Below are 25,464 nucleotides of genomic sequence, written 5' to 3' on the forward strand. Positions count from 1 at the left end.
CAAAGAAACACAAAGTTAAAAGACAGGGTTATAAACTGTTAACATGCAATGTTATGAAGTTATATGATGTGTATCTGTCAAATGCATTCAAAGAAGACAATTCTTCCAAACAGGGGTGAAATCCCAAGAAAAAGCAACCAGAAAATTCTACCAAAAGAAGTACAATTCTTCACCAAATATTCATAACCTTATGCAACTCACTAACATTACTTCTAGAAATTATAACTGATGGAAAAGTACTACAAATTCTAACAGTGGGTTTATGTATCCAAAAAACTTATTTTCTTGGGAGGTTCCAGCCTCTAGAAACAGGTTGCCTTTCCTTTAAATCTTCAGAAGCTAGGTCTTAACATTCCTAGCATTTTTTCAGCATGTGTCCCAAATCTAAGTATGTTCAATTAGTTGCTGAAATTTGAACAGGAGTTCTATCATCTTAGCATTTTTTTCAATGAGCGCATCTCTTCTGCATCTGGCCATGAATACATTTTTCAAAAACTGGGACGCTTTTACAAACAAGTAACATATATAATGTTTTTGTCCTTATTCAGAGAACTGGATTTGTGTTACGGATGCTCTCAGCAACAATCATTTGGGAAACCACCTTAATTTGTTTCAACTAGTCTACAGAGATGAGAGAGATGAGCTTGATACTGCAGATGTTTCAAAATAACATTTTTCAGGAAACGGCCATCCACACCTTTATGCCATCAACGTATTTTATAAGATTCCTAACCTTAAAAATTTACATTTCTAATCTCAGCTTTCAGTTAACACACACATACTACAACCTTTCAAGGGGAAGAGTGTTAGCAGCCATGTACTCTAGGTATTTGGCAGTCAAATAGTTCTTCAAGCCAGTAAAGCTGAAGAGAATAACATTCACTATTTTCAGAGAGCTTGTTGCTGTTAGCATCAGTATTTCACAAGAATTTGTAGTGAGACAGCTTGAGTGAGACACCAGGATCCTCTGGGTAAAAGCAAAGCAGACAATTTTTGAGGCGGCCTACTTTAAAACCACTTGCAAATTTCTGGAATATATATAGGCTCACTTTGAAGTACATGATTTTGAGAAGTCCCAGAATAAGTTTTCTTAAATAAAAACATAAAAATACTAGTTCTCAATTATGTTTTCCTACATGTTTAGTTACTATGTCCCATAGCATTCGTAACAGTGATTTTACAGCAGAATCCTCTATGATGAATGTTTTAACTGTTACTCAGAGATCATATGAAAAGTTACCTTAGCTTCATTGCTTACAACAGGTTTAACAGGGAACTGAACTTCTGTGGCTTTTAATATTGTATTTTCTTGTAAGATATCTTGCTGCGATTGATTGTGGCCAAATGGCTGAAAAATAAGCACATTATTTGCTTCATGAGAGATATCCAACTACTTTGATTACATAAATATTTATGCTGCAGTAAGTTGCTGAAGTGTTAATACAAACTGCTAGCCATTCTGTAAATAAGAAGTTTCAGTCAAGATCTTCTACATTTCTTGCAGTATCAATGCACAACACCAAAAAGTAACACAAGTAATTTTCCATGTAGATTCACATCTTTGTAAGTATAATTCACATTCTACTGGTAACAGGCATTTACACTAAACCTCCAATTTTCAAAGAAAGATTTCCTTACCTTTCTACCATAAAGGCATTGAAAAAAGATTACTCCAACTGACCATACGTCAACCTTATTAGAAATCTTTGGCGGCTCTTTGCCAACTACAAAACACTCTGGAGGCAGGTACCTGGAAAACAAAATATGCATCTCAATGTCTGCAAGTAGATGTATGGCATCACTAGAACTTCCTCAAATACCAAATTATGCAAACACTTCACATACACATCTCTGATCTTTTGACAACTGTACAGCTGCCTTATGATCCACATTCCAACACTTTGCACAGCCATCAAAACTGACATGACAGCTTTTTGTATAGTCAGTCAAATAGAGGGTCTATTTCACAGAAGCACAAATACCAATATTCTCTGCCTAAATCACTCATTATCACCTTTCTTTGTTTTGTTTTAATTGGAATCCTAGGTTAAATATGAACTGTCTCCATCTATCAGAGCAAGAAAAGATGAAAGCCATATAGAGCATTTTAGTGCAAGGCCTGGTTAGGAATCAAAGATAATATAGATACGACTTAAAGACCCTTTTATCTAAGTTTTTAGTAAGAATAGTGACATTAACGAGAGGTGTATATAGTAGACAAAGGTGATTGGTATTTCCATTCGTATAATCTGCAGGAAGCCATACTTAAAGAGCTGAAAGTTGTGGGAGTTCCTGTGGCACTCCTGAATTACAAAAGAACTGGTGAAATGGAACATCCTTAAAAACAAACAAACAAATAAAACCTCCCAAGCATATCAATGTGGGGGCAGTCATGTATTATCGACTGTAACATCTAAAATCAAGAAAGGCATAAAAGCGATTAGAGTTATCTACAGACCAGACATTCTTTCATCAACAGCATATAAGGCTTTTAAAGAAATTTTGAAGAAATATTTGTAGAAATGGGAGTAAGGAGAAAAATGAGATAAGAATGCAACATAAATATGAATTTCACACAGTATCACAAAACTCATCCGGAATACTCGTGTACAATTCTGATTGCAACAATCAAGAGAAATGAGCTTAAAGAGATGCAAGTGCAAAGAAAGCTACTAAAATGATCTGAAGAATAGAGAAATTCAAGGAAAAATATTGAAGGCTAGAAAAGCATCAAGAGGAAAGTACGAGGAAAGGAAACAGCCTACTTCAGGAAGGACAGTGTTGGCACAGGAACAAACAAGTATAAACTGGCCACAAATAAACACAGTCCGTAAATGAGAGGATTAGGTTTCTAATGATCAGAGAACTGCGGTTACAGAACACACTTCAAATCAGATTACTGGGGACAAAACATTAACTAAATTTAATACAAACGTCTTTAAGTTTACAAAAGAGATTATGTGACTTGACTATCTGGAAAGGCAGGTACCGGATCCAGTGACTGAGGAAATCCCTTCCAGGACTATGGTGCTGGCAGTTTGTGCAATATGCTCTGAAGAGACTCGTCCCCACCTCAATCTCATTCAAAATACTGCCTTTTTTAAAGAAGATTTTGGGCTCACAGGAATTATGATTTAGTAATGCAGAGATTCATCATGAACCCATAATGGTCACAGACTGTTTTTGATGTCTTAGTTTACAGCAACACTAATGCCTGTGGCATTTTAAATGAAATCCAAAGCCTGAAACTTTTTTACATACACTGGTACAATAAACTGGTCTTTATATAGGTAAAGTATTAAAAAGAGTAACAAAACCCTAACACTTCTAAAATGGTTCAACTTGAACAATCATCTTCTCACAGCATGTGCACATTGCACTTGTGCAAGAGTATGTGTGTTTGCTGTTCTAAAAAATCCAAAGAAAAAGGAAAAAGCTTTATTATGTGCAACTTCCGAATATAGGAAAAGTTGCAGAGCACATGGGAACAACACTGGCTTCTCTGTTTAGTTAGGTTTCAGCTCCTGACTCTGACCTTGCTACAGGCAGAATGAGGAGAGTAAGAACGAGGAGAGTAAGAACAAATGAACTCACAAATAGTAACCTGGCCAATATAAGCTGGCATAACTACCACGGCAGCTGAAAGAGCTGCTGTGCCATGAAGGATCTGCATCTTTAGAAAGCAAATTCTAGAAATAGTTTTTCTGTAAGCTTATTGTCATTCCTGTTCCCTAGACAGCTCTAAAACTTCAGGTTTTTGGACAAGCAAGCAAGTGCACACAGAAAACAAATCACAGCTACTGAGCTGTCATTAACCTTTAGGATGGAAGAGTGGATACTCTTTTGTCCTAAGGACATTACCTGCTGGTAATCCCTGCTCTAAAATCCCCAAGGACTAAGCACCCACACTTAATCATCATAGCTCTGTCAAACATCTTCAACCACCTGCAGCTGAAGATTAAACACCTGCTTCTTGAGGGAAACCATGTTGCTAAATCATAGTGATCTTCTCCATATATTTTTATATATATAAAAAAATAAACAACACACCCTCACACTCTCTTACCTTACTTGTTATGTTACCATTCTAACATTTGTGAGTATCAACATTCACAGTACTTCACAAAAGTCTTGATTGCCATCCATTTTAATGGATTTTAATGCTAGCCTTCTCTCCAAATTGGCTTGGTAAGAAAGCATTTATGAAACATGAACAGCAAAATCGAACCAGGTATTACCAGTAAGTTCCTGCTCCCTGTGAAGTTAAATCCATTCCATCCACACCGTAGCTATCATCATCCATTATTTTCGAGAGGCCAAAATCAGTAATTTTTATTTCTCCACATGCTGTTCCATCTACAAGAAGGATATTACCTATCCAGGAAGGGGGGAAAATAAATAATTACCTCAAAAAAGCTAACAGAATGCTTTATTTTCACAACCACATTCAATTTTCAGGAATATCTAACTTCATGAGGGTAAGGGACAACTTTACATCATCTTTATATCCTCGAGTCTAGAGTAACTTGACTATGACACATTTCAGTGCAGTCTCAGGAACTCCCTAGGTTATCATCATCTGAACTGGCGCCCTCAGCTGGGGGCTGGCTGGACAGTGAAACACCAAAATGTAGTGAGGAAACACAAAAAGACACATAGCAGGATACCAGTTACAATGAAGTTTTGATATTTTTCTACCCAGAACAAATCCTACACTACAGGTTTCAGGGCTTGCGCGTGCCATAAAACTGTGCCAAGAAATTGATTAGCTGTGGTAAAGTAAAATTTCTTGATATAAAAGTTATCTGATGAAGTTAGTCTAAGAACAAAAAGATTTACAAGATTAAGAATACATTCTGTACAATTAAATAATGTTAGAGAAATCTGCATGAATCTTATTTATTACATAGCAGGAAGCAAACAGGCCAGCATTAAGAGTTACATTACAAATACCACTCTTGGAAGTGTAGCAGATTAAAGTACATGAAGAACACAAGCATCTTTCATGTAAGGTGGTAAATCAAAGACCATGGAATGAAAACAGAATACATCACTTATGACAATGCTTGTTATTCATTGTAAAGAAAACTTCCGTAAAGTCCTGCTTTGAAGTGCTTACATTGAGATGCTGAAAGTGACTGAATACCTATTTAAATCCTTTACAAACTATGAAACACATAAAGGAAAAATTATTTACACATCAGCATTCCACAATGATCAGAGAGGAGAGCCAACTAACGATATTATCTGGTTATATTACTAAATACCAATGTATGCATCTATATGCTGCTGTATGATTTTTTTCCTATAAATTTGAATCAAAATAATACAAAGTAGAAAAGTTACAGCAAATATTTTTTTTCAAAGAAAAGACATTATTTTGGCAATAAAGCTAGAAAGAAAGGCTGTTTACAGTAAGGCTGACACACAGAAGATAATTTTGGTATGTTCAGACATGAATTACAAACAAAAGGACTAAAAAAAATAATTACATTTTCAATTGTAACATTCCTCATTTACCTGGTTTAAGATCATAGTGTATAATAGGGGGCTTGATCTCATTGAGATACCGTAGTGCATTTACTATTTGCATTACAATGGACCTAGCTTCCTTCTCTGACATCAGTTTATGTTGCTTGAGATAGAAATCCAAGTCATTGCCTTCACAGTATTCTAACACCGTGCAAAACCTAGGGCAGAATTCAGAGACAAAATTAAATAACGTATCAAACTGCACAATCAGAAACAGAGACAACCTAGTTTGATACTGTGAAGTTTAAGAATGGCTGCCTGAATATTAAACTATATGAATGAAATTGTTAGTAGAACACATGGTGTAACTACTGCTTTATGAAAATTAACATCAGTCAGAACATTCATACTCACCAAAAGATAAAATGTACCCATACTGATGAGAGGTTAAGTTAATAAAACCTCACCTTATGCAGGCATGTTTCTCAATAGAAAAATGAATTCACTCCCTTAAGATGCAACACAATGTCATGCAAAGAGATGCAGCCCAGTGACCATACTACTAGCTTAGGCTAGTAACACTCCTGATGCCATTTACTCTTGGAAACTTTAAGATGCAGCAGCCCTTGCCCTGCCCCAAAACATTACAGCACTGCATACCCCCTTCACCCTCAGGACGTGTTGCAAAACAGTGTATTCATCACTTTATAGAAGGCCTGCAATAGTCAGCTGAGACTAGTGTCTACAACTAGTGTGGGGTTTTTCTAAAGTCCCCTTAAGGACTAAACACTTTGGCTGAAAGCAAGAACATGCTACTTTTGTTCAAATGCTCTTCATTTCTGTTTATCTAATATACAGTACTAAAATCCTTGCCAACTTCTGGAAAATGTATGATTTTATGTACTTACGTATCTGTATCCAGGGAGAAGTAGTCATATAGTTTAACTATCCGGGGGTGATCCAGTTCTTTGTGTATTCTATACTCTCTGCAGGCATGTCTAAAAGAAAATGGATACATTAACCTTCCACAATCAATAAAACGCTATTCAGTTTAACATACGAAGCGTAAATCATTAATATTTACTTGTGGTAGTTTTCTTTCTTTTCATCCCTCCAGCTTTTGTTAAGCTGGTGAATCTTCACAGCAGCATATCTTTGTTCATAAAGATCAAAAGCCTAAAAAAGAAATCCACGAATATAGGAAAATTACAACCAAAGATGATAAAAATAACACCAAATAGAGGAAAAAAAGTGGCATGTAACTGACAGGTCTACTGACAAGTCTATTGTAATGCTCCCTCCCTCCACGGGTTAATCAGATTTTGCTCAACCGGTGCTTAAAGAGTATACCACAGTACAATCATTCTGCCTATTTGGATCCTTTAACTCTCCCAGAAACTAAGTGTACAAATGTATCTGGTTCAAACATTAGGTTTAGCAGACCCAACACACTCTACCTTGTATACTTCACTGAAGCCACCTCGGCCAAGTAAGTGGAGTAACAAATACCGTTCATTCAACGTGGGGTGATCTTTAAACCTCGAAAGAAAAAAAAAAAATAAATAATTCTATGTAAGGTATACAAATAGAGTTTAAAATGTAAACCTCTTGGTATTACTCCTCAGATAGAGCTTTCTTTTTACTAGCAATATACGTATATTATATATAATACGCTGAACACTGTGTAACCTTATGGCACAACTGTACAACTAGCCAATTTCAGTGACTTTTGGCTATTTAGTGTACAAATAATATCACAATACCATCATCCAACCAGTCGATTCTGCCATACTTTTTTGTTATTTTTCTCCATTTCTATGAAGGTAAGGAAAAAACCCTTAAATTCAAATATCTGATAGAAGGGTTCTCTCTTTATTGTACCAAAGTTTAGAGAACCCTTAGACTTCAGCCTTTTGGAACAGACAAGGAGGAATGTGACTGACCTGTTGTATAAGCCTGCCCCTTTTTAACAAAATGGATTCCATGTAACACAAAGTAGTTAACAGCAAGATGGGGGAAACACACCAAAGGACTGAATATCTGCTCATACTCAAATCAAAAGCATCCTTGACCAGTAGCTCAATTCTTTTAAAACCACACTCAAATTCAGATTCACATTTTTTTAGTCCTTCTACTAAACGTATGCCTCTAGTGAGGCCATTTTTGTGAACCTCATCACCTTCCCTCTCCATTGCTGCTTTTGTTACTCTGTGGCTCTCCATGGCTCAGAACCTACATCTTGCAGGTAGTGCCAGCATCACATGGGTCCTAAACCCAGACAGGGAAGCCCTAACCTGCACTCTCACTTTTCCTGTTATTGTAGTGCAATTGTAAAAACACATGCAGACATAAAAGGTTACCCATCTCTGAACTGGGCAATACTTCATACTCTTCATTGTAAAGGCTGGAACCCCAAAGAACCAAGTTTGCAGCCTGCTTTATATTTGGGACACTTGGGGAAGTCACCCGTGGGTAGAGGGACATAGAGGGGAACATTGCTAGAACAGGAAAGAGGGCTCAGCTTTGCACCACAGCTGGAAGCTGAAAACCTAAGAGGATCCGAGTTACGACGGAACAGCTGCTTCACTTCAGAACCCTGTGTCCCTTATCAAATGGCCAGTTGCCAAGACATATTAGGAAAGACAGCAGGGGCTATAGACCTAAATTACTTCTCCATTGGGTCTGTCTTCTGTATTACGAATGTAAGCTGCAGCTTAGCCACTTGGTAAATACACAAGTTTAAACTCCTACAAAAACATGTTTAAAGCATTTAGTTCTGCACCATAAAATGTGTCAACATTGACTGCAGAAAATGAGCAGTGAAGCTGTAGTATTCTGCTTGCCCAGGTCCTGTAATTCTGTTTTCAACTGGGAGTGTAATCTGGACATTCTTTGCCCCACATACACACTATTTACAGTCAAAACCTGTCATTTTTCTGCACCATTTATTCCTTCATGCTCAAGTATTCCTTTAAAAAAACAAAACAAAACAAAACTTTTCTAATGAAAACACTGAGAATTAAAAGAGTTATCTTTTAACCTGCAAAGAGCTGCTTGTTTATTTGCTGCAGGCAATTTATTTTAAAAAGAAAATATTCTGCCACTGAATTCTAAGAATCAAGCCATTATTATTTGTACCAAAAACACACCACCAGTTTAGCTGCCAATTACCACTGTGGCCACAAAGGAACAAAACTTCTCTGTATTCCTGCATAGTAGGTATGGAAACCATTAAAACAGTTAAGCACAATTTCACATCTTGTTGCTTTCATGTTTAAAAGTCTTGGTGTAGGTGTACTTCTAATGTGTCTAAAAAGTAAAAATTAAATACAATCCTATAGTCTTAAGGCTTCTGTTTCATAAACATTTACTATTGCAGAAAGAAAGAAACCCAGTCCCATCATCTCCTTCCCCCAGCTTCTCATACCACCCTTGCACTCCCCTCTCTCCTCATGCAACATAAGCATTTTTGCAACTGGGGCAAAGAACTGGACCTGGAAATTGATCTGGAGTTAAAATTAATCCAGGAAAAGAAACCATAGGAGATGGTTTCAACTTGGATCAATTTCCAGCATCTGCTCAGTAAAGAAATGCCATTGCAGGCATGTGAAAGGAAACAGGGCAAGGGCATAAGCAGTCAGGGATAAGCAGAACCAGTTCCCTTCAGTCTGAAGTGCTGGTATTAGTGCTTGTATTTGCCATTACAGAAAACAGACAATTTTTATTTAGGTTATGTAATTATTACTTTCAAATCTACATAGTAATCGCTAATGTTAAACAATTTAACTTTATGGTATATTGCTATGCAAGCTGAAGTACAGAGTAATGTTTAATATGTCCTTTATATGTACAAGTACCTTGTAGAAATGAAATCACATTGCAGTAAAACCAAATGTGATTTTAACTGCATCACAAAGTCACTACTGGTGCAAACTTCCCCCGTCATTCTCTTGCATCATTGTCAGCTAAACTAACTGCATTAAGTTCAATTACAAGTATTCTTTTTAGCTTAGCAATATGGTCCAGGAAGTTTTAGCTCTCCTGCACTGTAAGCTGTGTATATATAACTTTGTGCGTATTTGTTAAAACCATTAATAAGTTTACCAAACTATAAGTAATTCTTTATTTTTAAAAGTCAAAACCTAAAAGAGAACCAAAGTAAAAAATCATGAAAAACCCTACCCTCTGTAGGTAAAATGTGATTCTGGAGCATTATTTTAAAAATAGACATTCAAAATTAAGACAGCAAGTCTCTTACTGTGAATTATCTTCATTATTTATTCTTTTCAGCTCTCTTATGTGAAGATTCCTAACTCTTTCCAAACGTTCAAGTTCTGCTTGTATTTCAGCTTCCTCCTGCAAATGAAAAGAATGAAATATAAAAGCTCATTTACTCCCCATTTGAAAACGATATTTTTACCCCTGCATCTATACTAGTGGTGATGGAGGAACATTACATTACAAAACCCTGCTGAACTAGAAGAAAGCACTGCTTTTCTCTTAAAGCCAGAAAAATTCAGAAAGGTAAGGCAAAAGCCTGTTTCACGGAATCTTTCTGTCCATGAACCCACAGGTAATGGGATGTTCACCATTTTGTTATGCACGGTAGGGATGCTATTTGAAATGAGAGGAAGCTGGGTTTTGTATTTCAGCCAAGGAGAGAAATTATCTGGGAAGCGGTCTAAAATTGATGTACAAAGAAAAAACTGAGATATGCGCAGTTACAGATCTTGTACAAATTGATGAATTAAGAAAAGACATGAAATATTTTGAGGCTGAAGTGCAAATAAAGAAACAAGGGATGAAAGTGTAAGTCATTACAGCAGAAACATTCTTAAGATGTTGATACAACACACCAAAACCAAGCTAATTTACGATTTTTCCATTCATATCTTATTAAAATTACAAATTCAGAATGTGTACTGCCTAAGATTTTGAGTGCAATTTCATAAGCAGCATGTCAGGTACGAGCACATTCCCTACTAATTTCAGCACTTAAAATTATCTCATGTTTATGTTACATATTAGAGAACATTCAAACAGTTGTTTATTCAGATTCTCTAAGAAAGTAAAGAATTCATGATGCTTAATTTATGGAAACCTATGTATCTATATTCGAAGTGGAATATCTACATTCATCGAAAAACACTGAAGAAAGGGTTCTACTGATTTCAGTTAGTACTTCTAGCACTTGAAAGTTTGCATAAAGTGGAGACAAAAGTAGCCCATATCAAACAGCTCGTATTTATGGAATTATTCTAGCTGAAAAGGGAAAAATAATGTTTGGCACCTGATACGTATTTTTTAGTAGCAGTGCCAGCAGAAGGAGTGCCCCACATCATCTCTTGTTATTTTGGCACAGCCTCTTGTACAGCTAAATCGTGAGCCAAACTGGAAAACTAATCCTTTTTTTTTTGTTTTTTAAAGCCTCAAAAAAAGATACATATTTAGTTTTTGAAAGAAGGTAGACTAGTTCCCCAATTTATACTGTGACTGCACAACCTGGTGGTACTGATAAAAGCAACAGGTCAGCAAGTCATAGCATAAAGGGCTGGAGGCAGAAGTCATCAGAGGGGAGAGAAAATGCTATAAAGCTGGTATTTTCAAACACTGTATATCATAAAACTACATCCTGAAACAACTATATTTATAAAATCTAAACCACAGATTAAATAACCAGATTTCCAACGAGTTGAGAAGTCCAGACCAGATCATTTCAGTGGATATCCTGAATCCCTCCCCATAAGCTAAGGAAAAAAACCCACTATCCCAAACCAAGACATCAGATGAATCTCTATTCAAAAAATGAAAAATAAATTCCTAGTAATTTAAACCTGGATTAAGTAACACTAATCTGCCAGTAGAGCTGTGTGGACCATTTGTTTTTCCTAACATATAATGTCAAGCTTCTCCCCTCCCAGTTCATAGAATGTTAAACTCTTCTTTTTATTTAAATTTATCCTCTTAAGAGTTCCCTGTTAAATACCCTGAAATGATATGCAGTTCCTCATAACCCAATAGTTTCTTTCTAAAGACCCCAAGCCCTTCTCCCCCCGCAAAAGGCCACACACTTATACACACAAAATTGTCTATGTTCTTCCCAAAGGCTGACAAAAAAATCCATCAGTTATGCCTCTTTCAGGCTTTTTTGTTCATATATTATGCAATTCAGTGGTTCTCAAAATGTGGCTCATAGGCCAATGTTAGTCCAAAGAGAACTGGCTGGTTGCATTGTTTCCAGCTGTTATTTAGGACACTCAGGCTGTGAATACCTTTAAGCAAGAATGAACCAGCTTAGCTGCCTCAGGTCACTGCTATATAAAAGGAAGTGAGAAAACAAGAGCCTCTCTCCAGGACCAAAGTGGCTAGCTGGAAAAGAATTTCCTGGGGAGCAGAAGGAAAAGAAAACTGGTGATGGCAGCATGTACAGGGCACCAAAAATAAGAGCACCAGGAAAGCATCTGGAAAGTGAAAAGGAAGAGGAGCAGACAGCAAAACAGCATATGCAGAGGGAAAGAAGAAAAATAATGTAACCAGCAAAAAAAGCACTAGGGAAGAAATATAGCCATGTAAAAAGAAGATCACAAAATTGTTTTTCTTAGTTAATGACAAAATCTGTATTGCACATACGAATTAAAATGAAAATATCTTAATTATTATTTTCAGATATATTCAAGCATGATTTGCTAAGAAATAACATTTGTTTCCGCTCTGCATTTAGTCAAGTTCCATCTATAGAGAGTACCCCAGCACTGATGCTCAAAGTGAAAAGAAAATTCAACAACTTTGTAACAGCTTCCTTCATATGTCACTTGAAATTTCCATTAGACTTCCAAAAAGTTAAAGTGTGGAAGAAAACCCACAGAACTTCCTGTGGAGCTGGTGCTATTTCTAAAGCATTAGCCATGAAGAACCATGTGGGCAGTCTACTTCACTAGTGCCAAAAACTTTATATGCAGACTCCCTACCACAAATTCATGTACTTTCTTGTCGTATTTTTCAAAACCAGCAGTGTTCCAAAGGGACCCAGTTCAGTTTATTATAGTAGGATTTATAACAGGTGACTTATACAGGCCTGAACAGACTCTTGCAATATTTCAAGGGGAAAAACACTATGACCTTTTTTGACTGAACACCTCAAGAACTACTGCTCAACAGGTAAAGGTACTTTTCTTTCACACTTGAGATATTTCTACCTGCTTCAACTGTCATTCGTTTTCACTCAAAGCTTTCCTTGAAGTTTCTTAATATCATAATTACCTCATTACAAACATTTATTAGAATGATGGGCTTCAAGAAAAAAATATTGGTTTGTTGTTTGCTTTTTTTTTTCCAAAAGTAAAAAACTGAGTAAAATACCTGACTGCAAAAATAACCTAAGATACAGAGAAAAGATTTTCCATAAAAGTAGGAAAATTGTATCTCTGATAAAACTGAAGTGAATGCTGTAGATGACTAAAATTTGATATTCATTCAGAAATGCAATGGTTTGTAAACTGGAGCTTTCTAAAGGTCAAAAACTAACATAAAAAGCCCATATATCAACTTGGCTAACTCTACTTCCTCTGTTCTGAAACAAGAACAGTATTGGTGGCATCGTCACTACTCCCACTGTTAGAAGGATTCAAGGAATCAGTACAGTGTTGCACTGGATGGACTCACAACTACTCCCCTGCACTCCCAGTGCTTATGGCAAGTTGCATAAAAAAACCCCTCCAAACAAATGAAAAAGGAAGTAAAGCCATTATTAGGCATAAAATTGTACAGCGCTTTTAGTGTTATGTTTTCTAATAAGTCAGCTCTCAACAAGCCCTCTCCCGACAGTACTAGTATTTATGGTTTGGAGCATGGGAGACCATATACATACCTTTTTGAGATGTCCTAATCGAAGCTTGAAAATTTCTTCCTGTTCATGATACTCTGCTAGAGTCAAACTAAATAAACAAACCAAACAATCATTTTATATGATGACAAACAAAACAACAGCATTCTTAATTACTACTACAGTAAAAACAGTATCTTATGTTAATTATTTACTACCACGATACTAGGAATACATTTTTGAATCATCTGAACATCCTGGTTTGTAATTTCAGGATCAAAAAATACTTGGAGAATGCCTCTGTCTTTGGTATTCTGGAATATTAACTGCCTCTCCCACTGCACCATTTCTGTTCTCTCAGATTATCTGGATGCATACTGAATCATATCACCATCCCAGTATTTTAGCTGATGCTACTCCACTGCTTGGTTCTCAAATCTTAATGAACCAAAGGATGGAGATCCAGAAACCAACTAGACAAGACTGATAACACTGGATTTTTGATCCATGATTTAAAGAACACACTGCAAACCCACACATTCCAAGTTCATTAACACCGCATTTTGCATGAGACCACAAATTCAGTTTGGAATCAGAATGCGACTCTTCTTGGTCTCTTTCTGTCTTCCTTTGAAAAAAGATTCCTGGCTACAATTAATTCAGCAGTGTCTGTAGACTTGCTAGGACACAAAGTCAGTTATCATCCAGAAGATTTAGACCGTTCATATGGATTTGCAGCTAAGAAACCCGTGAACTGTATGCAGTGTCCATCTGGCAAATAAACAAAATAGACACGGGAGACAAACTACCAAAGAAAAGAAACCAAAGAGACTTCAAGTTCCAGAAAAGAAACCATATGCGTAGGATGAAGGGGAGCAAGGGATGGGGAAGGAGAAAGAGGTATGGCCTCACAGAAAGGATTCATACAAATCCTTACTAACAAACATTTTGTCGTTTTGCCTAGATCCATTATTTCTTGCATGATGCCAAATTAAAACTAATAGCATAATACATTTTCACAATGTTCATTTAGGGAGTTAAATTATCAACTGGAAGGTAAGTTACACAAAGTGTTTAGAGGGCTATACATACTTTTTATATTGCAAGTCTAAAGAATGAGAGTGCCTTGAGAATCATCATTAGTTTCCCCAACGGTGAGGGATACCGATTCAAACTCCTCTCACAGCAAACGCCAACTTTGGCAAAATTTGCAGAATTCTAATTAACTGCAAGACTTCTTTCTCCCTCTTAAATCTGGATGAAGTTCACCATAGTTTCTGGAATTCTAAACCCTGTATTAATTTGGTGTCAAAAGTTGTTAGTAAAAGGAGTGACTCTTTTGAGGATAAAACCTGCTTGTTCTGAAGCTTTCACAGAGTCCTTTCCTACTCCTGATTTCATAAATACTGAATTTTGCTGCCCCTTCCCTGACTTGGCCAGGACAGAAGATTTCATTGATCAGATATTCTCCATTAATATTAGTGAAATTGCTGGATTCTTTTTTACTACAGCATCTAAATTTCCAAGAAACAGCTTCACAAGACTGATAAGTTCATTAACCTTCTGGTCTATAATGTACAGAAGCCTTTCAGATCAGGTGACAAAAGCACCCATCACCACACCCTGTCAGTATCTGGGAAGGAAGCAATCACTTCTTTCAAAAAGCATCCTGCAAAGTTACCCTGCATCTTTTTTTCCTGTGGGAATGAAAAGCAGCCTTGTAGTCCAGTCAGCAAACATCCCCAAACACTCTGAAGGTGTCACAGTGAGAAAATTTGCCTCTCCAAGAAAGGCAAAAGGTCCCTTAGTACCAGATTTTGGAACCAAATGTTTATACTCTCTTCCTGGGTTTAGACAGTTTACGCCACGTCTTAAAAGAAGAGGCATTAAAGCAAATATGAAATGGGGTGTCTCAATACCTAGGAAAGCTGGCAATGCATTCCCTGTACAGTGTGAACAACAGCAAGAAACCCAAGAAAGCAATGTTGTAATTCCTGCTCTAATACATCTGCTAGACGTACCGAAGAGAATATCAAGATCACGTGAAGCAACACACAGCAGCATCCCTGTCACTTTTTCAATACTTCTACTCAAACAGTGAGCTACTCTAACATGGATTAAGTTCTCAATCAAAAGGCAAAGGATCAATGCCAATGTATATGAGTTTGAATATTATTCTTTCCAGATTCCTGTCTGCAGTATAAATTACACGCTTCTGAATTTCCAGAAATGCAGATAGTAACATTTGTCTTTCTTAGGAAGAAAAGACATTGAATACAAAGTTTATGATATGACCTTCTAGAATTTTCAATGAATACTGAGAGCCCTAAAACCAAGGCTCCCTTGGAAAACTAACATAATAAAGAAAATGTGGTCCTTTTAATAAAACCTCAGTTATCTACACAGAATCATGACAAAGTGCCTAGACAGCTTTAGCAATCCCTGCCTTCCAAAAAGTTCTTAAATAGCCCCCTTGAGCATACAGCACAACAGAGAGGTCATATTGAAAACATTAAGATGCAAAGTCACTCTTTCCATGTTTCCATGCTATATCCCAATAAATGACTGTTTTCCATTTTCTATTTCCTTACAAATCTAACTCTATTAGAGGCACAGCATGATTCACAGCAATTTGAAACTGTTGTTACTGACCACCACACTTTGGAGAAGGCATATAAAATGCTGAACTGCAGACACAGTTTTTGGATTTTGTTTGTTTACTTACGAAAAACAAAACTTTATTCCCTCATATTCATAAACATTTACTCTTTTTAGGAGTTTTCTGCTTTTTATCTATAAATATACTGGACTTCATATGCCTATTATTAAAATAGCACACAACAACCAGCAGTAAAAGAGCAACACTGTGCATGCTGTCTGCTTTCTGGCCAAGGGCCACCACCCCACTGCACAGGATGAACACAACCAGCCTAGAGACTGCTTACCATCAGCACATTGCTTCCCACCTGCACGTTCCTACACCTTTTGCAGAACAGTGGCAAGCTGGAGGCACCTTCTGAGAACACAAGTCACCTACCAGACCATCCTTTCTCACAGAAGGGGTTGTTCCTCTATCACCTGAGACACACAGGTGTTGGATGTAGAGGAAGAATGGTTGAGGAGCACAGGTGCGGGACACTGGACAGAAACAGGCTGCTGCCAATGAACCTAGTGAACTTTAGCTGGATAGCCAGGCTTGAGGCTAACCTGAGGAGCACCAGGAAAGAAAGGCAGCTGCGAGCAGGTTGCACGAATTAATCTGGTAACAATCTGGTCCTGACCGTGATCTTTTCTGCTCAAAATTACAGTGCAATAAATGCTGTATTTTAACTGTCTACAGCCAAACAAGCTATCATACATATGCAATGGATTCCTAAAATTCACCAAAAAGCACTGGACATACTTGTGCATGTAGTGTAATTTTCCAGTGACATGTAGGGCCACAGTGTGCCACCTCCACTTGTCATTGAAAGGCCAGCTTTCCTGGCCTGAAACACTTTTTTTTTTAATTAGCAAAAATAGGCTTTTCAGTTGTTTAACAGTGTTAAAGCCAAATTGCAAAGGCCTTGACATATTATGCATGGGTAGACATAACCAGTCTTCTCTGCACTTCTTCCTTACATGTTCAGACAAAACCTTCTCTTCATCAGAGACTGTAGCAACAGGAAAAGGCAGAAGGGGTTTAAACAGAGGAAGTTCAGGCTAGATATAAGGAAGAAGTTCTTCACTGTGAAGGTGATGAGGCACTGGAACAGGTTGCCCAAAGAACTGATAAATGCTCCATCCCTGGCAGTGCTCAAAGGCCAGGCTGGACAGAGCCTTGGGCAACACAGTCTAGTGTGAGGTGTCCCTACCCATGGCAGGGGGCTAGAACTAGATGATCTTAAGGTCCTTTCCAACCCAAACCATGCTATGATCAAAACACTGTTATTACAGGGCACAGACAAAACAAACAACCCAACAAAACAGCCTTCAGCTCCTTGGTTTTCATGACAATCAAGCCTGGCACATTTACAACCATCTCTACTCCCTCCTTTTTCCAGTTGAAAAATCATCATGGATACACAAGTGCAGCCATGCCCCAAACAACCATACACACATCCAGTATAAGTTTTTTGCTACAATCTCTGAAGTGCCCCTTTTGTGGCCTCTTGGTCCAGCCTTATTCTCACGCAAGTTCCTTGAATTTCTGCAAGGACAGGCTGACACTGACCAAGACAAAGCCTTCCATGAGGTCTTTTCACCCATTGTTTCTATGTTAGCCTTAGAAAGAGACTGCCTCAGGAAAGGAGGAATTTGCTTGTCCTGTAAAGCCCAGACACATTGTTGGCACTTCAGCCTGAAAAAGTTTCTGAAAATATTTTTATTTGTTCCATACAGAACAGAATGCTCCCTCTAAATGATGCATTTTTTCAGCTACAGTAACAAACTGCCAGCTCCCTCTGCTCCCCTATTCCAAATTGCATGCAGGGACAAGGAAAGGACGCATGCAGACTCCAACAGAGGAACTGGGAAGTAGAGGTGACTGTGAAGTAAATACGAGTGACATGGCTGAAGCTGCACAGAAAGGACTAAACCCACCTAAACTAAATAAAACATTACTCCTAGAAATAATTGTCTAGTGAGATAAGAGCTGCTTCCAAAAAGCAAGGACTAGCATTTTAATCTCTCAAGTCTCAAAAAAATTTGGAATAGAGTTCCCAAACAGATTTTTCCAGGGCTAAGGCAGTAACCCCTACTTCAAATAAATGTGTAGGTCTGGGTTTTTTGTTTTATTTTGTGGGGGTTTTGTTTGTTTTTTTTTTGGGGGGGAGGGGGGTTTGTTGTTTGTTTGGGTATTTTTCTTTAAATATATTTCAATTTATTTCTTTCATGTAAGACTAATAAAATTACTCTGCTCAGTAGAACAGAGATCTCTCAAAACCAAAACTAGTTTTTAGTTTTGGTTTGGGCCACAAAAATGGAAAGAATGATGGAAAACCAGGACAATGTTTAGACTCATCTGTTGCATGTTATTTAAACACCAAACCCACCATTCACTCATAGAACACTGGCAGATGGCCACTTTTACACTAGCAACTTCAGTGCAAATATTTTGCTTTTAAATTCCTACCAGAGACCATAATATATTCAGCAAAACGACAACAATGCTCTTACTAAGAATGCCTCAGGCAACACCTTCAATCCATTTCACCTGTTTTCAGAAAGGGCTTCAATAATACTGCTTGTTACAAAGCTACAGATCATTTTGTCTTGTCAATACCTGCAGCTGGAAACATTTTCTAAGACAAACAACTCAGTAGCAGAGACACTTCTTGCTAACAACTGCTAGCAAGCTGTTTATTTCAAAAAGATCTGCCTAATCACTTGCATATACATTGTACTAATTTACTGCTGGTTTACTTCATCAATCTCAAGCAGCTCTGCATTTCCCCATGCCTTATATAAAAAAACCCCTTTCCTTTTGGCTCTACTAATTAAGATGACGACTTTCAAAGTAACACAGAACAGTGATAAGCACAATGTAATAGGAGGGATGAAAAATTTACTCTAAAATGGAAGTGCACAATTATTGTTTTATGAAAATACACGAGTCATCACATACTACTATACAAAATTGTAATGAACCCTAAATACAAACATTTAAAAAACCCTTCCAAGTAAAGGCCTAAGAGCATGATGCAGCTAAACAATTCTGTGATCTTGGCCACATCAGAGACCTTCTCAAAGATCTCAAACAGAACTTATAAGCTTATCACTTAGGCAAGCAACCTCTATCTAGATTATATAATGTTCAAATTAGGAAGCTTAAAGGCATACCAGCTTTGATTCAGTAACAGCTTACATTTATGCTAGCATTAGATACAAAAGGGCAATTCTGATAGTTCTCACAGCAGCTCCATGAGCAGCAAGCATTTTCATGTGCCCCTTAACATGGAACTGGTTAAGCCGAATTTTTTAGTCATTTGGAAATTATTTAAAACTGCCCAACACCAGAAAATATTCAGAGGTCTATTATCAGGAATTAATCTTGTCCTACTTAACAATTAGAACATGTCTTCTGTATTTTTTTCCCAAATGCATATTTTGTCATCTCCTAAAGCAGCAATGAGATTATAGAAAATTTAACATGAATGAAGACATGGCCAAAGGCTGTCAAATTAAAAGTTCTGTTTCAGATCTTTCCACTACTTACATGTTACCGTTAATAAGAGGTATTGCATTCAAACAAAAAGGTATTTTTAACATGACAGTAATCTTTACCATACTATTCAGAAGTACTAATGTAGGCACTAATTACTACTAAAGAAACAATCTGAGTGATAACTCTTCACCTCTCTACCAAAACACACACGTAACACTAATCCGGATTTGTTTACATTTCCAGCCTTACTACAGTATTTTAATGATATTTTTGTCACAGCCAATTTCACAATGAGAACTTTAAGAATGATGCATTATGCAAAATATATGCAGCTGTCCTCAAACTGACTGTTCAAATGTATTTATTTTTCAGATCTAACCAGAGTAATTTATTTACCCGCCATCCCCAGAGGTATAAATTACTACCTCCACAAGTAAAAGGTGACAGATGACTGTGTTCAACACATGTACCCTACTTCTGCAAAGTAACACAGATTAATTTGTCAGTTTTTTAACCCTAGTTATTTCCTTTTTATTTAAGCTGACTAGGAACAGACACGCTATCAGCTGCAGCTTCTTAGCATCACGGACAATAACTAGTATCTCCAAGCAGCAACTTCTTAAAATACTAAAATTAGATGTCAAGAACACATCTGTCTGTGCCTTGAATTATGCCATTTCTGTCTGCACAAAAAAAAAAAAATCACTTGAAAAAATGGAGAATTTTTTGATAGCTCTCAATTTTTATTTTTAAATGGAAAAAACCCCACATTGTCAATATGTGAGGTGGGATCAGTACCTTCTGACAGTTGCTCTCAAGATCTAGCATTCAGAAGGGGAAAAGAACGTTCTTTTCCATTTGTTTGTAGACACATGTCTTCAAACACTGAAGGCTGAAAAAAGCTTTTGTTGTCAGCTAAAGTCTCTTATATGAAAAATGAAATGATCTCTAACTAAAGAAGAGGCTCCTAAACCAATGTGGATCAAAGAAAGTTCAATAGGTATCAATGACACTGCAAGAGTAGGAAACCATATAATAAGGACTCTTCTAGATCAGGAAAACAGAAGAAACATTGCATAAACACAGAATGGGCCTTTCTCTGATGACTTTACCAAAAATAAATTGGGTGATTGTGCGACATCTTCATAGGCAGTGGTGCAAATTTCCCTAACATCAGCAAGTCCTCAGTGAGAATATAGCTGCTGAATATACCGAGTGTCTTTTTATGCTGTTATTTGAATAGAACTCACACAGACAATATCTGAGAATTTATGTAAAAGACTGATTGAAATGTTAAACTTACAGCTGTGGTAAATTGGGTCTAACAAAGGGATCGTTTTCTGCCCCATTCACAGCTTTATTTTTCCTCTGCTTGGGTTCAGAATTGGCAGATGGTGCCTGAGAATTATTTGTAGTTGGAGGCTTTCGCTTGGCCAGGAGCTTTCTTTGCCTTTCAATGTCTTCCCTTTGTTGATTCACCCATTCTTGCTGCCTGTAAACCCCAAAAAAAACTTTATTAAAGGTTCAGCATTTTGCACCTTTTAAAGAACTACCTTTGCAACTGATAAACCATAAAGAAATTTATAGAACATTTACTGCACATATGAAAATATTTCCAAGGAAAACAAACATCAATGCTCTTCATGAGGTGGAAAAATTTTGCTAGTTTTGGCACAATTTAATTTTGAAATGTGTTGTTGGGTTTTTTGTTGTTGTTGGGGGTTATTTTGTTTTTAAGTGTTACACATGATTTCTGTATTAGAAAAAAACAAAAGTATCTGAGCTGGTAGATACCTCCTTTTATGCCACCAAAAGAAATGTAATAGAGCGTACTTGATTTTTAGGCCAAATACTTCATTTTATCTGATCAATCCCAAATAAATCATCATCTTGGTTGTATGGTAAAAAAATCACAGGTCTTATGCAAAACAGGTATACAGATAGTTTTTAAGACTCTTAAAAAAAACAACAAAAAACAATGCCCTAGGCAATCATATAATGTTAAGACTATGCAATGCCCTTTGAAAACGAAAATCTTGCTGTCTTACTTTTATATTTTTATATATATCTATATATACACATACATCTATATACATCTCCAAAGACTGAATCAGACTTGTTACTGAAGAACACCTTTTTAGGCCTTGATAAATTATTTCACCATAATCCCAATGTTCTCCTAGAGCCCTTTTCCTTGGCTCCATCTCTGCTGAAATGCCTGTTGCAGCAGCTCTTTTCCAGGTGGCTGCTCTTCCCCATCCACTTGCACTAGACCACACCTGAGGCTGCCAGATTTGTCACTCCTTCTTCATGGCACTGAGGAGCAGGATGCCTGAAAAAGCTGCTAGTGATGGATGCACAGGCAACACCTATGTGACTAGTGAGAACTTCACAGACCTCATATGCCCCAATGATCACCAGTGATACACAGTTAGCCACCTGAAAAACCACCAATTTAGTTTTATAGCTCTTTCTACCAGCTCAGCGGAATAATCATGTGCTGCGCATTTAGTACACTCATGCTTTTCTAAGGATAGTTAAAAATCGAGTGAAACAAAGCTGTCTTTCAAGGGAACCCAGCTTAGTACTCCGTAGTTCTGCACTGTATTCTCAGTCTGCAAAAGGCAAAGCAAAATACAACATATGAAAAGCTGCTCCAATCCTAGAACCTTAGTAATAAAAAAAAATCCACTAGAGGGAACTAACAATTAGTGAGAATCTTAAGAACATAGCATGGACTAACTTCACAAGATTTTGAAATGCAAAGCCATCTGTCCACTGTTCAGTAAACGAAGCACCATGACGAACTGTTGTAAAATGCCCCAGGCGTAATCTGTCTTGCATGCTCTTCTCTCTGCTTGCCAGCTTTTCCTGTGTGCTCTAAGAAAACAACAAAAAGAAAATTCATATGTGGCAATATAAAGTGTTCAAAAAGCCAGTAAAACACTTCTTCCCCTCAAGCAAGTTTCTAAGGGTGGGATAAAAGGAGAGTAGATAAAAATACCTTTTATTACTTTATTTAATTTATTCTTATTTCTGTAGAAGGTCTAAAGTTGGCAATTGTCAGAACTGGTACCAATGGCGATTTGTGCCAACAAAAAGAATAACCTGAGTTTGACTCAGTTTTTCTATGAAGTTCGCTGTTCTTTATAATTAACAAAATATTTTACTTGCAAGTACAGCAAAACAGCTAGAGCATCAGCACTGTACATTAAAAGTATGTCTGTACATGTCTATCATACTAATTGAGCCTGATCAGGTAACACAAAGACTGCACTTACTACACTTAACCTGGAAAGTCCCTTGACAGAGCATCTATGTTATCACCTGTACCAAATCGAGTGAGTTCAGGAGCCTCTATGTAGAAATGCACTGCAGGTAGACTTAACCTGCAGTAACAGAAGCAGATGCCCTTTTCAGAACCAGTCACTACTACCACAAGCATCCTTGGGATGTAATAGATAACTCAGTCTGCCTAGTCTGCTTCAGCACAAGAAGAGGGAGCACTAAGAGCACTGCTGATGGACAGAAGCTCCTTTAATTGTTACAAACACTTGCTTCCTCATAAATGTCTATGGCCCAAAATTACACACGCACTCACACAAAAAGAAAGGAAAAAATGAGAAGAAATTGAAGTGAGTGAGGATCTTTGTGCAAACAGATTTCTAGACTGAAAAGGGCACCTGTATGACCTTTCATGAAATATGGCCTATTTCAATACCTCAGTTAAAAGCTGCTCACCTACCATCATGCTGATCAGATCTGATGCTTCTTTTCCCTGCATTCCCCTCATACTGGAACTTAAAAAGGACTGCAATAATTTATTTATGGCCTGCTAGTGAGGAAATTCCCCCTGTTCCTCCAGCAGACCAGTTTGTGGCCTTGTATCTGACAGCAGTATCTGTTAGTGTTAGGGAAGAGACCTGGCTGCTTACATTAAACTTTTTTGTATCCTGATTTTAATAAACTGATTTTTCTTTCACTTTTTGTTATTTTTTTATTTTATTTTGAAGAACAGGGAGTTAAACAAACATCCTTACCTTCTAAGAAATCGGTGCTGGCTTAAATGTAACTGGCATTAGACTTGGAATAAACATTTATTTCACAGGAGTATGAATGTAAATGGTCACCTTCATTTCCTTGCTTCCATTAATTCAGAGCTAACATAGCATTTAATCATTGTACGTGAAAAATTATCTCAGCCACTTAAGTGTCTCTCAAAGAGATTTTATCTGTCTCCTCTCTACAACAAATTACATTCAGAATTATTTTCATCCACTGTAATCTTATTCTGACAGGTTGTCCAGATAATTTGCCACATGCTAAATTCTTATCATTTTTGCTTTCTTAGATCGGAATTACTTGGGGAAAACCCTCCTTCAATTAAAAGAGGCACATTTTCCACAACCTGAAAAGAAAGGCTCAATATTTTATTCTGCCTATTTAGGCTTATAAAAACACTTATTGCCAGATAGAGACCATGCACACAAAGTTTCAGAATCAGAGACTAATGTGAAGAAGAGAAAATGAAGGAATTATAATGGAGTGCTTCAGTTTTTAATCAAAGATTTTAAAAGCAGTAAACTTACCTTTTCAATAAGAAGCTTCTTGCTCATTGAAATACATTTGTTTAATCTTTCTTTATATTTTTCAAGTAGTTTTTGTTGTTCATCTATTTGTCTTCTAAGATCACAGTTAGCCTAACACATACATACAAAATACAAAAAGATATATGGAAAAACTGTTTTTTTTAAAATCAGCTGTCATAGAAAATAAACATTTATCTTCACATGACTGAAGGAACATGCATAAACATAATACATATATATAAAATCAATATATATGCAAAAACCTCATTTAACAGATCTATCCCAACTTGTAGAAGGATGCCTTGCTTCCTTTTTTATTTCCTTTACACTGAGCTGCAGTCTCTATCACAGATCACTCAACATATAGATAATACGCAAAAGCATTGTACTGATCACATTTCTAGTCCTCCACTGTTAAACTGAAAGTTTAATTTTAGCTCTGGATCCTTTACACCTGACTGCTGAAGTCATGTGAAATCCTAACTTTTAAAAAGGAAACAAGAAGTTCACAATGATGAAAGTTTCAATTATCTGAGTAGGAAGTTAAATAAGTTCCCTACGTTCCAATTATATTTAAATTGTTACCTTAAAAAGCACAGCAATATTATTTTGTTTAAAACTACTGATTTTTTTTTTTTTTTAAGGTTAGGCTTGTCTATTCCATACTGTTGAACATGTGCTAGAAAAACCTACATGAACAGGTTAATACGTGTATACTTGTTTACTCGTTAGCACTAAATAGGCTATAAGTTGTGAATAGTGTTTTTTATTTCATATTTCTGTGTATTGCCTAACACTTCTTTCAAGAGCATAAGCATTCATTTTTTTTTCTGTCCCACTGATAACTGCTATTCACAATTAGGACAACAAAACCACTGCCTGTTTTGTGAAACTGTATTATGAACTTAAGGAATTAATCAACTGCCTGCAATACAGCAGCAGTTTTCTTTGTACCTTCAGAAAGTCTGCAAAAATATTTAATCATTAACAAGCTGTAGCACAGAAGCATTAAAAAAACAAAACCAAACCAAACCCTTATGCATTTCATTTGACAGACTTCTTGGATTTTCGGGGAAAAAAAAACCCAAACAAACCCAAACTCCAATACAAAATTAAAAACTCATTTCACCTTTTAATTTAGGTAAGTCAAGGGTAATTTTTAAATCCAAGGTTATTCAAACACTTAAAACATTTGCCTCAGATTGACTGTCTGTTGTTCTGAATAAATATCTTTACCCCATGTCTAACACTTACCCTGAGTAAGTCATCTATACGACCTTCTTTCTTTTCCAAGTCTTGACTTTTATTACTTTCTAGTGCAGCTAATTTCAGCATTGTGAGATCAGTCTAAAAAGAACATTTTGAAATATTTATCCTTTCCTTTAACAATTACAGCATTATTTTTCTCATGCTTGTTATGCAGAGAAATAAACTGC

The 25,464-nt window shown here is 36.7% G+C and overlaps 1 protein-coding gene across 2 annotated transcripts in view; it reads right to left on the reverse strand.

Moving 5' to 3' along the window:
- The window catches only part of TLK1 (tousled like kinase 1), a 70,045-nt gene that overhangs the window by 3,399 nt on the left and 41,182 nt on the right, over positions 1 to 25,464 (reverse strand). For both annotated transcript variants that reach the window (XM_061453266.1, XM_061453274.1), the window contains exons 8-20: positions 25,283 to 25,375; positions 24,029 to 24,139; positions 22,183 to 22,319; positions 20,743 to 20,931; positions 13,340 to 13,406; positions 9,731 to 9,828; positions 6,930 to 7,011; positions 6,557 to 6,648; positions 6,381 to 6,470; positions 5,521 to 5,690; positions 4,239 to 4,374; positions 1,639 to 1,750; positions 1,241 to 1,348 (exon numbers count right to left, since the gene is read on the reverse strand). In XM_061453266.1, the coding sequence (XP_061309250.1) occupies positions 1,241 to 1,348; positions 1,639 to 1,750; positions 4,239 to 4,374; positions 5,521 to 5,690; positions 6,381 to 6,470; positions 6,557 to 6,648; positions 6,930 to 7,011; positions 9,731 to 9,828; positions 13,340 to 13,406; positions 20,743 to 20,931; positions 22,183 to 22,319; positions 24,029 to 24,139; positions 25,283 to 25,375 (1,485 nt within the window). The remainder of the gene's footprint in view (positions 1 to 1,240; positions 1,349 to 1,638; positions 1,751 to 4,238; positions 4,375 to 5,520; positions 5,691 to 6,380; positions 6,471 to 6,556; positions 6,649 to 6,929; positions 7,012 to 9,730; positions 9,829 to 13,339; positions 13,407 to 20,742; positions 20,932 to 22,182; positions 22,320 to 24,028; positions 24,140 to 25,282; positions 25,376 to 25,464) is intronic.

This window comes from Pezoporus flaviventris, unplaced genomic scaffold (assembly GCF_033815535.1).
Source record: "Pezoporus flaviventris isolate CSIRO_AGI_PZ_B2104156 unplaced genomic scaffold, CSIRO_AGI_Pfla_v1 ptg000001l, whole genome shotgun sequence".
Taxonomy (NCBI): Eukaryota; Metazoa; Chordata; class Aves; order Psittaciformes; family Psittacidae; genus Pezoporus; species Pezoporus flaviventris.